The sequence below is a fragment of the Trichosurus vulpecula genome, chromosome 4, assembly GCF_011100635.1.
Source record: "Trichosurus vulpecula isolate mTriVul1 chromosome 4, mTriVul1.pri, whole genome shotgun sequence".
NCBI lineage: Eukaryota > Metazoa > Chordata > Mammalia > Diprotodontia > Phalangeridae > Trichosurus > Trichosurus vulpecula.
Window position 1 is genome coordinate 424,699,753 of NC_050576.1, and position 14,030 is coordinate 424,713,782.

The 14,030-nt window shown below is 41.4% G+C and overlaps 1 protein-coding gene across 13 annotated transcripts in view; it reads left to right on the plus strand.

Moving 5' to 3' along the window:
* MAP4K4 (mitogen-activated protein kinase kinase kinase kinase 4) overlaps positions 1-13,703 on the plus strand; it is a 287,410-nt gene extending 273,707 nt beyond the window's left edge. For all 13 annotated transcript variants that reach the window (XM_036753590.1, XM_036753591.1, XM_036753595.1 and 10 more), the window contains 5 exons: positions 461-561; positions 5,343-5,492; positions 6,140-6,299; positions 11,775-11,914; positions 12,976-13,703. In XM_036753590.1, the coding sequence (XP_036609485.1) occupies positions 461-561; positions 5,343-5,492; positions 6,140-6,299; positions 11,775-11,914; positions 12,976-13,059 (635 nt within the window). In that variant the 3' untranslated portion in view covers positions 13,060-13,703. The remainder of the gene's footprint in view (positions 1-460; positions 562-5,342; positions 5,493-6,139; positions 6,300-11,774; positions 11,915-12,975) is intronic.
* The last annotated feature ends 327 nt before the right edge of the window (positions 13,704-14,030 follow it).

Genomic DNA, 14,030 nt, shown 5'->3' on the forward strand with positions numbered 1-14,030 from the left:
TTCTCTTGGGCTCCATTTCTTTATCTGTAAAGTCAGTTGGAGAAGGAAGTAGCAAACCATTCATTGCAGTATCTTTGCCCAGAAAAACCCAAATGGAGTCAGTTGTGAAGAGTTGGACACAACTGAAAAAGAACTGACCAACAAATAGAATACATGATTTTGGGTTATTGCCTTATTAAAGGGCATTTGGTGTTTTCATGTTTTTGCTTGCTAAGTCACTTAAGTTAGAGCAAAAAAATAAATTTGGTTGAAACTGTAATTGGGCATTGGTTCTTTTTCTGTTTAAACCAAATTTATTTAAAGAAACAAAACTTGCTCAAGATGGATATTTGTGTTACACTGGTTTCTAGAATGTAGGGGCTTTGTGATCCTGTTAAGTACTCTTTGCCCCAGGACATCTAAAATTACAGGATAAAGTTTGAAGCTGATACTAACTTCTGTTTCTCTTGTTTATTTTCAGTAAAATATGAAAGAATCAAGTTTCTGGTCATTGCTTTGAAGAGTTCTGTGGAAGTCTATGCTTGGGCCCCAAAGCCATACCACAAATTTATGGCCTTTAAGGTAAAAGCATCTTTCAAGTATGCTTAAAACAAGTTCTCTGACCTTTGTGGGTAGCTCGTTTCAATATCTTATTTTGGTACATTTGCATTTTACTTGTAGCTGTCTTGTGACTTAAGTATAAAGATTTTTGTTTCAAATTGGACATTATTTCAGTGACCTCTTACTTGCCAGATTCATTCCAGTTTATCAGGTATCGTATTTAAGACAGACTCTCCTATCTAAACCATAACCAAGAACACAGAAGGTGGCAAAGTAAGCATGGCCCGTGGAAGGCCCAGATTGGTGTTCACAGGGTCCTTGCCCTTACAACATATACATTTTATTCACAGAAGAGTCTCTTAAACCTGCTTACAGAGCCAGGTTACTCTCACTTTCTACACAATTCAAAAGTTGTCTGTGTTCCCAAGTTCTTGGCAGATTAGTAGTGAAATTGAGAGAAGGACTAATAATGAAGAGGCAGGTAGCAAAAAAACAAAAGCAAACCTAACTCTTTGGGAATGGGGTGTGCGAAGGTTGATAAGCCAGATTGCTATAGACAATACGGCCTTACCTCTGTAGGTTCTACTCATCGTTGGGCCAGTTAAGTATAGGCCATGTAACCCACCTCAATAGGTTATCGGGGTGTTCCTACCTAATTGACCTTTTTTATCAATAATTTCCTAAACTATTCTATTTAGGAAGATAGAAAAAGATATGCTGCATTTTAATACATTGCATCAAGAATTTTAAAGTTTTATAGAAAAAAGTAAGCCTCAGTTTATGAAAAATCCCACTTATATGGAGCACTAATATTCTTTTTTTATCAGATATATTCCACTGTACTTGGTTTAGAATAAGTGACCATGAATCGACATGAATGTTTTCCAAAGTCTAGAATGTATATATTCTGTCACAGAAGCACGGGAATACAGAGAGAAGAGGGACGTTGAGGAATAGCCAGTCTAACAAAATATTAATAATAGTAATAACTAGCATTTATGTGGGTAGTTAGGTGACACAGCGGATAGAGCTTTGGGCATGGAGTCAGGAAGAGAGTCATCTTCGTTAGTTCGAGTCTGGCCTCAGACTCTTTACTAGCTGTGTGACCCTGTGCAAGTCACTTACCCTGTTTGCTTCAGTTTTCTCATCTGTGAAATGGACTGGAGAAAGAAGTGGCAAACCACTCCAGTGTCTTTGCCAAGAAAGCCCCAAATGGGGTCCCAAAGAGTTGGAAATCACTGAAAAACGACTAAAGGATAGCAAGAGCATTTATATAATGCTGTAAAGTTTGCAAAGCGCGCTCACCGCGATGGCGACGATGACATTGATGAGTACCTACTGTGTGCCAGGCAGTGTGCTGAGTAAATATTATCTTTATAAATATTAGCTTCATAAATATGATCTATAAATGTTAAATATTAATAAATATTAAATATCGTCCCAGTCCTGGGAGATAGGTGCTATTATTATTATCCCCACTTTACAGTTGAAGAAACTGCAGGGTTCAAGTGACTTTGCCAAGATCACATAACAAACAAGCAGTCTGAGGTTGGATTTGAACTCGGGTCACCCTGATTCTGGGCCCAGCCCTCTACCCATTCTGCCGCCTAGCTGCCTGTGTGTGCTTTACGTGGGTTATCTCATTTGATCCTCAGAACCACCCTATGAGGTTGTGAATGAGGTGACCCCCATTTTACAGATGGGGGAACTGAGGTTAAATGAATAAGGCTACGTAATTGAGGCAGGATTCGAACTCACGCTTTTCTGATTCCAAGTCTGTCAGTTCGTACACTGTCCCACCTAGCTGAGGAAATAGGCCTGAAGAGATTACTAATAATAATCGCTGAACAGTTACATAGCACTTTAAAGCTTGTAAAGCATTTTCTTCACGATAGCTCTGAGAAGCAGGTAGTTACAGATATCATCCCAGAAACTGTGGTTCTGAGAGGCTGCCTCACTTAAGTATCTGAGTCTGAAGTAGGATTCAAACCCAAGCCACTTAAAGCTCCAGGTCAAGCATTCTCTCTGCTCTGTTATGCCTTCTCTCATTAAGTGACTTATAAAGTGAAAAGGAATTGAACATGAGGATCCCGAGTCTCAGTTTAGTACCTAATACATCTGCCATTATCCCCATGAGGCCCTGGTTAAGTGGTTGAAGCTGTCGTGCTGACTTTCTGAAAATGTCTTGACCTTTGAAATTCCTGTCTCCTACCCCTCTGACTGTAACTTTATTACCTCATCATAACCTCCAGTCCCTTGTCCCCCACTCTACTGGAGGGAAGAAAGAGACAACTAGTCCATCTCTCCCACTCTTCTATACCCAGCCTTAACTCCATGGTCTAATATTTTAAGGATTCATTGACCACTACTCTACATACATTTTCTCTCCCATACATTTTCTTTATTTTTTTTGAGCCAGTCACGGTTAAGTGACTTGCCCAAGGTCACACAGCTGGCAACTGTCTGAAGTTCAGGTCCTTTTGACTCCAGGGCCCAGTGCTTTATTTGTTGTGCCACCTACCTGCCCCTCTCTCATAATTTTCTTTCTCCCTTTTCAATTCAGTTCAGCAAAGTCAGAGAGCATCTGATGCTTGTTTTATCAATCATAAAAAAGGCCTTCCTTTAGCACTTTAAACCCATCTGGCTACTATCCCATTTTTTCCTCCCATTTGAGCCTAAACTTCTTGAAAAAGTTGCTGTATCCAAAACATTTGGCTTCTCAGAACAATCACTTTTTGGCTCCCTTCATCCTCATTGCCGAAGCTGCTCTCTCAGAGGTCACCAGTGACCTCCTACTAGCTAAATTCAGCGACCTCTTCTCAGCGTTCATGTTCCTTGACCTCAGTACAGCCTTGGATCGCCGCCTCCTTCCGGATAGTTTCCTCCCTTGGCATCAGAGATAATACACTCTCCTCCTTCTCCTCCTACTTCTCTAACTGTTCCTCCTTTGACTCATTCCGTGGTTCTTCTTCCTGACTTCTTAAGGTGGGTGTTCCCCTAGTTGGTCTCTGTATCGCCAAGGCGATATTCACGGTAGTTGCTATTACTGTGACTGTGCCGACTTAGTTCTGTATCGCAAAATATAACATTTTTCCATATAGAAAACAGAAGAAGCAAAACATTTGTTCAGACACCAGAAAACCCAGTCCCAAAACCAGTAAGTCCAATCCATCCAAGCACACATTATCATAGCAGAGAGCCATTCCATTCCATGGCCTTCCCACAAACACTCACAAATCCTAGCTGACTCCTTGCCTGCATCTGCTCTCTCCCTCACCCCTAACTGCTCTGACCATTTTGTGCTCCACCCTTCCAGTTCCACTTGTTCACCAAGCTCCTTCCACCACATGTGACTTAGGCTTCCTTTGATATAAGAAGGTCACATGGGGCTATTAACGGATAGGGAAGATCTTCAAATTTACATTACCCTTACAGTCTCCCACTCTTCTGTCTCTGTGCTTTCTTCTCAACAGTCTAATCTACTAATACAGACTGCGCTACACAGATCTCAACTTTCTACATCCACACCTGGCTTCTCTTCTGAGCTCCAGACTCACATCTCTAATGGCCTACGGGATATCTGTAGACGTCTGTACCAGGATGTCTCAACATGGCCAAAGCGGAGCTTACTAGTTGTTCCTCCAAATGCTCCTCCTCCTCCTGCCCATACTATTTCTGTCAGTGGTATCATCATTCTCCCAATCCCATGCTCACAACCTGAATATTAACTTTGAATTTTTCTCCCCTGTCATCTCCCCACATCTCAGTCACATCCTAGCCCCCACTATATCTCTTGTATTGCTTTATAAACTGCTTCCATTGTTACTACATGACTGCAAGATTTACTGCTTTCCTGATTTCTTATAGTGGACTCCTAACAGGTCTGGCTGGCTCCTCTCTTGCTTCCTCTTCAGTCCCATCTGTGACATCCTCTGGATACATAGGTCTAGTTATAGCACTTACCTGCTCAGAATCCTTCAGTGTGACTACCTGTTGCCTTCCAAAGAAAGTTCAGACTCTTTCATTTTAGATCTAAGGTCCTCCGTAATTAGTGGCTCCCTAGCTTTCTAACTTTCTCTTTCACTACACTGCATATCAGAAAGTTACATGCAGGCTACATGCAGGTCACAATCCTCCTGGATGTGCCTGAACCAGATTAAAATGTAATTGGCAAATATTTAACAAAATAAATTAAAATATAGTAAGACACAGATAATGTTACATTTTCAGACTAAGCTAATATATGATCCACAGAGATCTTTGTGTAAAGATTATTGCCACCTGTTTCTATTTTAGTTTGATACCATGCCCCTAGGGCAGCTGGGTGGTAAAGTGGATCTAGGGCCAGGCCTGAACTCAGGAAGATTTTCCTGAGTTCAGATCTGGCCCCAGTCACTTAGTAGCTGTGTGACCCTGGACAAGTCACTTAACCCTGTTTGCCTCAGTTTCCTCATCTGTAAAATGAGCTGGAGAAGGAAATGGCAAACCATTCCAGTATCTTTGCCAAGAAAAAACCCAAATGTGTCAGGAAGAGTTGGATATGACTGAAAAATGACTGAATGACAACCACTGCTCTATGCTACAGGCCAAATTACTAGCCTTATTACTCTCTCAATAGGGAAAGTAATAGCCATGCATTCATTTTTTTTTATTATTAATAGGGTGAATATCGATGCCCCACTAGAATCAGATTGCTCTGGCTTATGTGGTATGATTTATTGGAAATGCATATTAGTCAGCAAGTTCTTACTGTCTGAGCGGTCCTCACCCTCTCTCCTCTCTCTGTGTCTCTTGTCTTTCAGTCATTCGGAGAATTGATACATAAGCCATTGCTGGTCGATCTCACTGTGGAGGAAGGGCAGCGGTTAAAAGTGATCTATGGCTCCTGTGCTGGATTCCATGCTGTTGATGTGGATTCGGGATCAGTCTATGATATTTATCTACCGACGCACGTAAGAGCCCAGACTCTACAGTTGGTTGGTTGTTTTTGTTTTGTTCTTTCCCTTCCCTCTACCCTCCCCCCAGTGTTTAGCTTATAGTGAGATCCCCTTCTCCTCCCCTTTCCCAGGATGTGCAGGTTGGATCTGTTCAAACAACTCCCGTGTTCTAATTTTGAAGATCCCCACTACTGTTCATAAGCTGAAGGAATGTGTCTTAGAAACTCTGGAATCCTCATGGGTACTTAGTTTGACCTGGGGTAAACTCGGGGCTGTCTCTGAATGAATTGGCTTGTATTCTAGTCTAGGTGAAGGTTTCAGAAGTTTTGAACATATCTGCCCCTCCAGGGGTCTTCTAGATTGGAAAAGGATTCCCTTTTGGCCTACCATCCATTATGGTGCCAGGACCACAGAGATTCTAGAATTTGACCAAGAGCACATACTTGGAGGGCAACTTCAATTGTAGCTTCAAGCTTGCTCATTCTTGGACAAAGACCCATCGACCAGTGAGCCCCTGAAGTGTCTTATAACTAACATGTCCTCAGAAATAAGGTATTAATGCACTCCCTTAGGCAGCCTTACTAGCATCAATCAAAAGACTAGAATATTTATTAGTAGCAGAGTCAAATATCTTTTTTTTTTTACTTTTGTTTCTTCTGTAGATTCAGAGTAGCATACAACCCCATGCTATCATCATACTCCCCAACACAGATGGGATGGAGTTGCTAGTGTGCTATGAGGATGAAGGAGTTTATGTGAATACCTATGGGAGGATCACAAAGGATGTGGTTCTTCAGTGGGGAGAGATGCCTACATCTGTTGGTAAGTATCACCCAGAGCCAAAGAACGGGCTTTTAAAATCAAAGGCATCCTTCTTGTATGAAGGCATTTATTTGAATGTTAATGGCAGAGGTTTTTTTTTTCCTTTTTTAATACTTAAAGGTTCAGAAATCTTTGTAAATAACAGATTAGTTTGAGGACACACATTTATGTAGCTGCCTGCGGTTTAGGGAACACTTCCACAGCAACCCTGCAAAGTTGTTAATAAAGGTAGCATTGCTTTTTTCCAGATGAAGAAAAACAACTCTCTTCCCTTTGCATCCAGGGCCTTTTGGATCAGCCCATATTGCCTGGAATCCTAGATTTTTTACTACTTTAAGTAGTCTGTGCTGTTTATCATAGAACCAGCTTGATTATAGTTAGATATAAGATGTGTATGCTAGAAATGGGTGGGGGTATGTGTGAGGTAAAGTGGATAGAGGAATAGCCTCAGAGTCATGAATACTCAGATTCAATGAACTTCTTACATCTGGCCCACATGTAGGCTGTAGTATGACACTGGCCAGGTCACCTTACAAAAGACACTTATTGTTAAACTCTCAGAAGTGGCCCCCGAATTCCGGAGTGGGCCTGACCCAGATTAAAATGTAATTGGGGGGCAGAGCTAACATGGCAGCTGGAAAGCAGGGACTAGTGTGAGCTCCCCGCCAAGTCCCTCCAAAAACCTATAAAAAATGGCTCTGAACCAATTCTAGAACTGCAGAACCCACAAAATAGCAAAGGGAAGCAGGGCTCCAGCCCAGGACAGCCTGGATGGTTGCTGGGTGAGATCTATCCTGCACGGAGCTGGGAGCGGAGCGGAGCAGAACCCAGCATGGGCCGCGTGGACCAACCAGACCAGGAGCTGGGCAGAGCGGGCCCTAGTGCCCTGAATCAGTGAGCTGTGGCTGTTGCCAGACTTCTCAACCCACAAACACCAAAGACAACAGAAGAACTGCAGAGCCCACAAAATAGCAGAGGGAAGCAGGGCTCTAGCCCAGGACAGCCTGGATGGTCTCTGGGTAAGGTCTATCCCGCACGGAGCTGGGAGCGGAGCGGAGCAGAGCCCAGCATGGGCAGCGCAGACCAACCAGACCAGGAGCTGGGCAGAGTGGGCCCTAGCGCCCTGAATCAGTGAGCTGTGGCAGTTACCAGACTTATCAACCCACAAACACCAAAGACAACAGAGGTTAGTGGGAAAAGCTGAGGGGAATGGAAGGAGTTTGTGGTTCAGCCACCGCCCTGGGGACCGCAGAGGTGGGGCAGCTACAGAACTACAGCTGCAGTTGCTTCCGGCCCCAGGCCCACCTGGTGGGAGGAATTAAGTGGCGGATCAGAGCAGGAGTGCAGAGCCTGCTGAAGATCTAAGTCTAGTCCGGGTTGGGGGTTCTTGGAAAAGGAGGAGTGCTAGTGTGGCAGAGCTGGCTGTAATACCTCTGAAATCAACAGCACATCTGCCCAAGCTTGGAACATAGAACTCTTTAGTCTACAAGCAGTCATACCCCACTGAAAAACTCAAGGGTCAAGTTAGTTGGCTGGGAATATGGCCAGGCAGCGAAAACGCACCCAGATTCAGTCTCAGACTTTGGAGTCCTTCTTTGCTGACAAAGAAGACCAAAACATACAGCCAGAAGAAGTCAACAAAGTCAGAGAGCCTACAACAAAAGCCTCCAAGAAAAACATGAACTGGTCTCAGGCCATGGAAGAGCTCAAAAAGGATTTGAAAAAGCAAGTTAGAGAAGTAGAGGAAAAATTGGGAAGAGAAATGAGAAGGATGCGAGAAAACTGTGAAAAACAAGTCAATGACTTGCTGAAGGAGACCCCAGAAAATACTGAAAAATATACTGAAGAAAACAACGCCTTAAAAAATAGACTAATTCAAATGGCAAAAGAGCTCCAAAAAGCCAATGAGGAGAAGAATGCCTTGAAAGACAGAATTAGCCAAACGGAAAAGGAGGTCCAAAAGACCACTGAAGAAAATACTAACTTAAAAATTAGACTGGAGCAAGTGGAAGCTAGTGACTTTATGAGAAATCAGGATATTATAAAACAGAACCAAAGGAATGAAAAAGTGGAAGACAATGTGAAATATCTCATTGGAAAAACCACTGACCAGGAGAGATCCAGGAGAGAGAATTTAAAAATTAATGGACTACCTGAAAGCCATGATCAAAAAAAGAGCCTAGATATCATCTTTCAAGAAATTATCAAGGAGAACTGCCCTCATATTCTAGAGCTACAGGGCAAAATAGAAATTGAAAGAATCCACAGATCGCCTCCTCAAATAGATCCCAAAAAGAAATCTTCTAGGAATATTGTCGCCAAATTCCAGAGCTCCCAGATCAAGGAGAAAATACTGCAAGCAGCCAGAAAGAAACCATTTGAGTATTGTGGAAACACAATCAGAATAACCCAAAATCTTGCAGCTTCTACATTAAGAGATCGAAGGGCTTGGAATACGATATTCCGGAGGTCAATGGAGCTAGAATTAAAACCTAGAATCACCTACCCAGCAAAACTGAGTGTCATGCTCCAAGGCAAAATATGGACTTTCAATAAAATAGAGGACTTTCAAGCTTTCTCAGTGAAAAGACCGGAGCAGAATAGAAAATTTGACTTTCAAACACAAGAATCAAGAGAAGCATGAAAAGACACAGATATCTTGAGATGTTTTCGAAATCCGATTCAATTTCCTGAGTAAGACAGATTTCCTCCACCACTCAAGTTCCACAGAGGATGTCATTGGAGAACCCAGAATGTTGAGGATGCCTCATTATGAAGTGCCACAGGGCCCGGAAGAGGACATGGACCATATCTACCATGCTGAAGACTAATAGATCAAATCATGCTAATCAAGAAACCAAAGACTCAGCCAAAAGACACACCATGCCATTTTATTCTCCATGTTTTCTGTTTTTTTTTTCTTTCCTAATGGCATTTACTATGACTCTTTACTATTTCTACACCAATGATAAGAATGATCATGGGACCCTAATCCCCTCTCCTCCTAAAACATCCATGTTTGCTCTTTTTCAGGCTTTATTGAAGATCTTTTGATTATTAAGGCTAATGAAAGAATAGCCATCCAAATCACCACATGATACGCTAACGATCCCAAAGAATGCACCATATAAAATTCATGTGTCTTTAATTTTGAGAGACAAACAGATATGAGTCACGCTGAGGTTGTGATCTGTCTACATTGGTGTAAGAAGTTCCCATATCAGGTTACTCCTCCCCTGGCTTGGCTATCCCATTTCTCAAAGCCTAATACAGAGTATGAATCATGTTTTCTTAGTGTTCCCAGACCCCTCCTATGATTCTGTGATATATTGATTCATGAAAATAAACATATACAAAGAAAAAAAATAAAATGTAATTGGGAAATATTTAATAAGTAAAAATACACTATAATATAGATAATGCTAATTTGTGCTTTTCTAAGTCAGTATGTAGCCCACCAGAGGGTTTCTATACAATACCATTATCCTAGGCAAATCTCTAAACTACGCAACAGGTATTAAATGACATTGGTAAGGGAGGCTTCCTCTTCTGTTTTATACAAACAAGTCTTTGGATGCCTATTTGAATTCTCCATATTCATTGTTTCTCATAGCACAATAAAATTTCTTTAAATTAAAAAACTAGAATGCGTTTGGATCATCCCCATTCATTAGACATGTAAGTTTGTTTTTCCTTGGTGCAGTTTAGTTGTGTTTCCTTGGAAACAAACAAGTCCCTCCTTTCCCTTTTGTTCTCGCCCTGTCTTACTAGAATGATGAAGCCAGATGGATATGGATCTTGCTATACTGATATCAGCATCTCCATAGAGATACCAATATGTGTTTGTATCTGTATCTGTCTTCCAACTTCATTTGAAGCACATTATTTCTTTTCCCTTCATACAATCTACGTTTTAGCCAAAGGGACCTGCTTGTTTGTTCCCCAGATTCAACAATCTGTTTCCTGGATCCACATGCCTTACTCTGACGTGCCTGGGCTATACTCTCCTCATCTCCATCTCTTAGAGTCCCGAGCTCCTTTCAAAGTGTAGGCTTTTTGTTATCCCTTGTCAGAACCTTTCCTGATCCTGTTGTTAATAGCCACTTCCTTGGATTATTAAGTATATACCTCATCACTTGTTAATACCCAGTCAAATATAAATTCAGCACTGCCTTCCATTTTGTCTTTGTGCCCAGCACCTTCCATAGCAATTTGTACATATTGGATGCCTAAGAAATGCCCAGGAGGTAAGGTTGACTCAAACTGCTATATCCCAGAACGAAATAGAAAATAGTGGCTTCAAAACCTAACCCTTTATTTTTCTTATAAGCTTTTTTTATTCTTCTTGATATATTTTTGTTTTTTACATCAACTTCATTTCTGAAAAATGTTCCCTCCGCTACGCATTGAGCCTTCTCTTGTAACAAAGATTCTTGTAAAAAGGAGAATAGCAATTAGTTGATACATCACTCTCGTTTCTGAAAATTTCTTTCTCCATTCTCTGTCAGGTCTTCTCTTGTAACAGAAATGAAGAGAAGAAAAACAAAAGTAAACATTTACTAAGTGCCTACGATGTGCTAAGTGCAGTGGGATACTAAAAAAGCGGGGGAGGTGGGGGGGATACAAAAAGGTGAAAGACAGTTGCTTTCTACAAGTAGCTTACAATCTATGAGGAAAACAACATGCAAGCAAATATACACAAAGCAGGTTATACATAGGATAAATATGAAATAATTAACATAGAGAAGGCACTGGAATTAAGAGGGGTTGGGGAAGGCTTCCTGGAATTTTGGTTAGGACTGAAGGAGAGCATTTGGAGCATGAAGGATAGCCAGAGAAAATCCCTAGAGCCAAGAGATGGGAGTATTTTTTCCTGAAACAGCCCAGAAGCCAGTGTCGTATTATTGAGTGTTGTTTGGCAGCATCAGCCAACAAATCAAGCGTGTCTGACAATATATAGTCTTCCTCACTCCCTAGTCCCTGACCTCTCCAAAGAGGAGAGAAGGGATTTTTCTCATCTCTGTGGGGCCAAGTGTGGCCATTATAATTAACATACAACATTGATTTTCTTTCTTTCCATATACATTGTTTTAGTCACCTTGTTTGCCTGGTTCTGATCACTTCACTTTGTGTAAGTCTTCTGATGCTTCTCTGAATTTATCATATTCATTTTTTCTTAGGACCCCATAATATTCTATTACATTTACGTCCTGCAATTTGCTCGGCGGTTCCCCGCTTGATGGTCACTTATTTGTTTCTAGTTCATGCTGCTATGAATCTTTTGGTATATATGGGACCTTAGAAGATTTTCCTAAATGTTTTGCTTCCTCGTGTGTTATACAGACATGAGAGAAATTGTGTATATGGGGCTAGCTTTTCTGAGATAAGATTTTAGTTCAATGTACTCCTTTTCAAAGCTGTTACTATCATTGCTGCGTTTATTATTAACGTTGCTTTCTCTCGCTTTCCTCAAAGCATATATTCGATCCAATCAGATCATGGGCTGGGGTGAGAAGGCCATTGAGATCCGATCCGTGGAGACTGGCCACTTGGATGGCGTGTTCATGCACAAGAGGGCACAGAGACTCAAATTCTTATGTGAACGCAATGACAAGGTAACATCGTTTCCTTCCATAGTCTTCCTTTGTCACTCCTTGGTGACAATCAGTTTCCTCTACTTTAAAATTGAGTGAAACCCTTTTTAATAGTAAATGAGGGTAATTAGTTACAACACACCAAGAATACTACAGTTTACATTGTGAAGTTCCTTTACAACAGATTCAGTGTTCTCTCCCTTGCCTCCCCCATTTAGATCTAAAACAAATACCATCAGGCTGGGTGGCATTGTGCAAAGACAAATTCTAGTCTCGAGGAGCGGCTCAGAGACCCTCATGGAAATTGTTTTTCAGCCAAATTGTGGTATAGTAGACTCATTGACTGGAATGAGGGGACCTGGGTTCAAATTCTGCCACCAGCGCACATATTTCCTCTGTAAAAACCATTGAACAAGCATTTTAATCTCCCTGGAACTCAGTTTCCTCACCTATTGAGACGGATAGACAAGATGGGCCTCCAGGTTCTCTTTTAGCTATAGATCTGATTCTGTAATGGAAAACCAAACAGAACATTTTGACGAATCTTGTTCAGAGAGGACCTCTCATGTTTTAAACAGTTCTTTGTTGGTTGAGATTGATGCAACTGAAGAAACATGTTTCCATATTTACCTTTGTTGCATTATAATAACCTAGTTTTTGCCCTTTTTTGGGTGGTATATCCATTGTTTAGTCATTTTTCAATCATGTCCAACTTTGGGGTTTTCTTGGCATAGGAACTAGAGTTGGTTGTTACTTCCTTCTCCAGCTTATTTCACAGGTGAGGAAACTGAGGCAAACAGGGTGAAATGACTTGCCAAGTACACAGCTAGTGTCAGAGGTCAGATTTGAACTCGGGTCTTCTGCACTTTAGGCCCAGTGCTCTGTCCACTGCATCACCTAGCTGTCCATTATTATCCATAGTTTTATTTTAAGTTTTCATTTTATTTTCCAACCTGAGCTTAAGCTCCAAATAAAATGAGTATTTCCATAAACATTATAGAACAGGGGAGGGTTATACAAGACACTTGAATCTCTATTACATTGAACTCACTTTCTTCTTTCAACATATCACTTTTTCCTAGGTGTTCTTTGCCTCTGTTCGGTCTGGTGGAAGCAGTCAGGTTTATTTCATGACTTTAGGCAGGACTTCTCTTCTGAGCTGGTAGAAGCGGTATGATAAGGGGATTACTGGCACCCAGAGTCTTCAGGATCTTCAGAACTTGGAATTGCAACTGGAGTACAGACCTGCACTGAAGCAACATGATGCGGCAGATGTGGGCAGGCATCACTGGTGTTAGGTGTCTCTCTCTCTCTCTTCTCTCTCTCTTCTCTTCTCTCCCCAGTCCCCCACTCTTTCTCCTCCTCTCCCTCTTCCTCTCTCAGAAACCAATCGAGGCTGCTGTGCAGCTGGTGCTGTTCAGTTACAACCATCAGGTGCTATAAGTGTGGGGAATTTGGCATCACACTAGAAAGCAACATGTGTCTCCTTCAGCTCCAGAATTCCTTGTTTTTGAATGACTCTGTTTTCTAAGTGTCTAAAGATGGAAACTATGAACATGCTGGTAGTTTGACTGGAGGGTAGGTGAGAGGAGGTGAAAGGTGGTGGAGTGAGTTGGTCTTGCTGAAGCAGAGAGCAGATATAATATAGTAACATTAACAATGTATTTAATTGACATTTCTTTTTTTGTAATGTGACAATATGTGGACAAAGAGGAAGGTGCAGGTTTAAGAAGTTAATATTTATAAAATGTGAAAGACACAGTGGCTAGGATAACTTTTTTGTGTGTGGGGCAGGGTGTTTCAGAGGGTGGGGGGGCAAAGGGAAAGGGGGGGGGTCCTGTTTTTGTTTCTTTGGGATTTTTTTTTTTGGCCTGGCCAAGAGCTTAGTCATTTTTCTGTGTACCAGGTTTTGCCTAAAATGTGCAGATGACTTAAAACAATTTTTTAAAAATTTGTTCATTTTCTATAATGATTCTGTGTTTGGCCATAACTTGGTTGTGTCACAGTATTAGCACTGCCTCAGTTAAAGGTTTAATTTTTGTTTAAACCTAAAAAGTGCAACAACAGTTTTACCATAGTCTGCACTTGCAGAAGAAAAAAAAAATTCCAAACAACGTATGTTTATTTTTCGCCTACC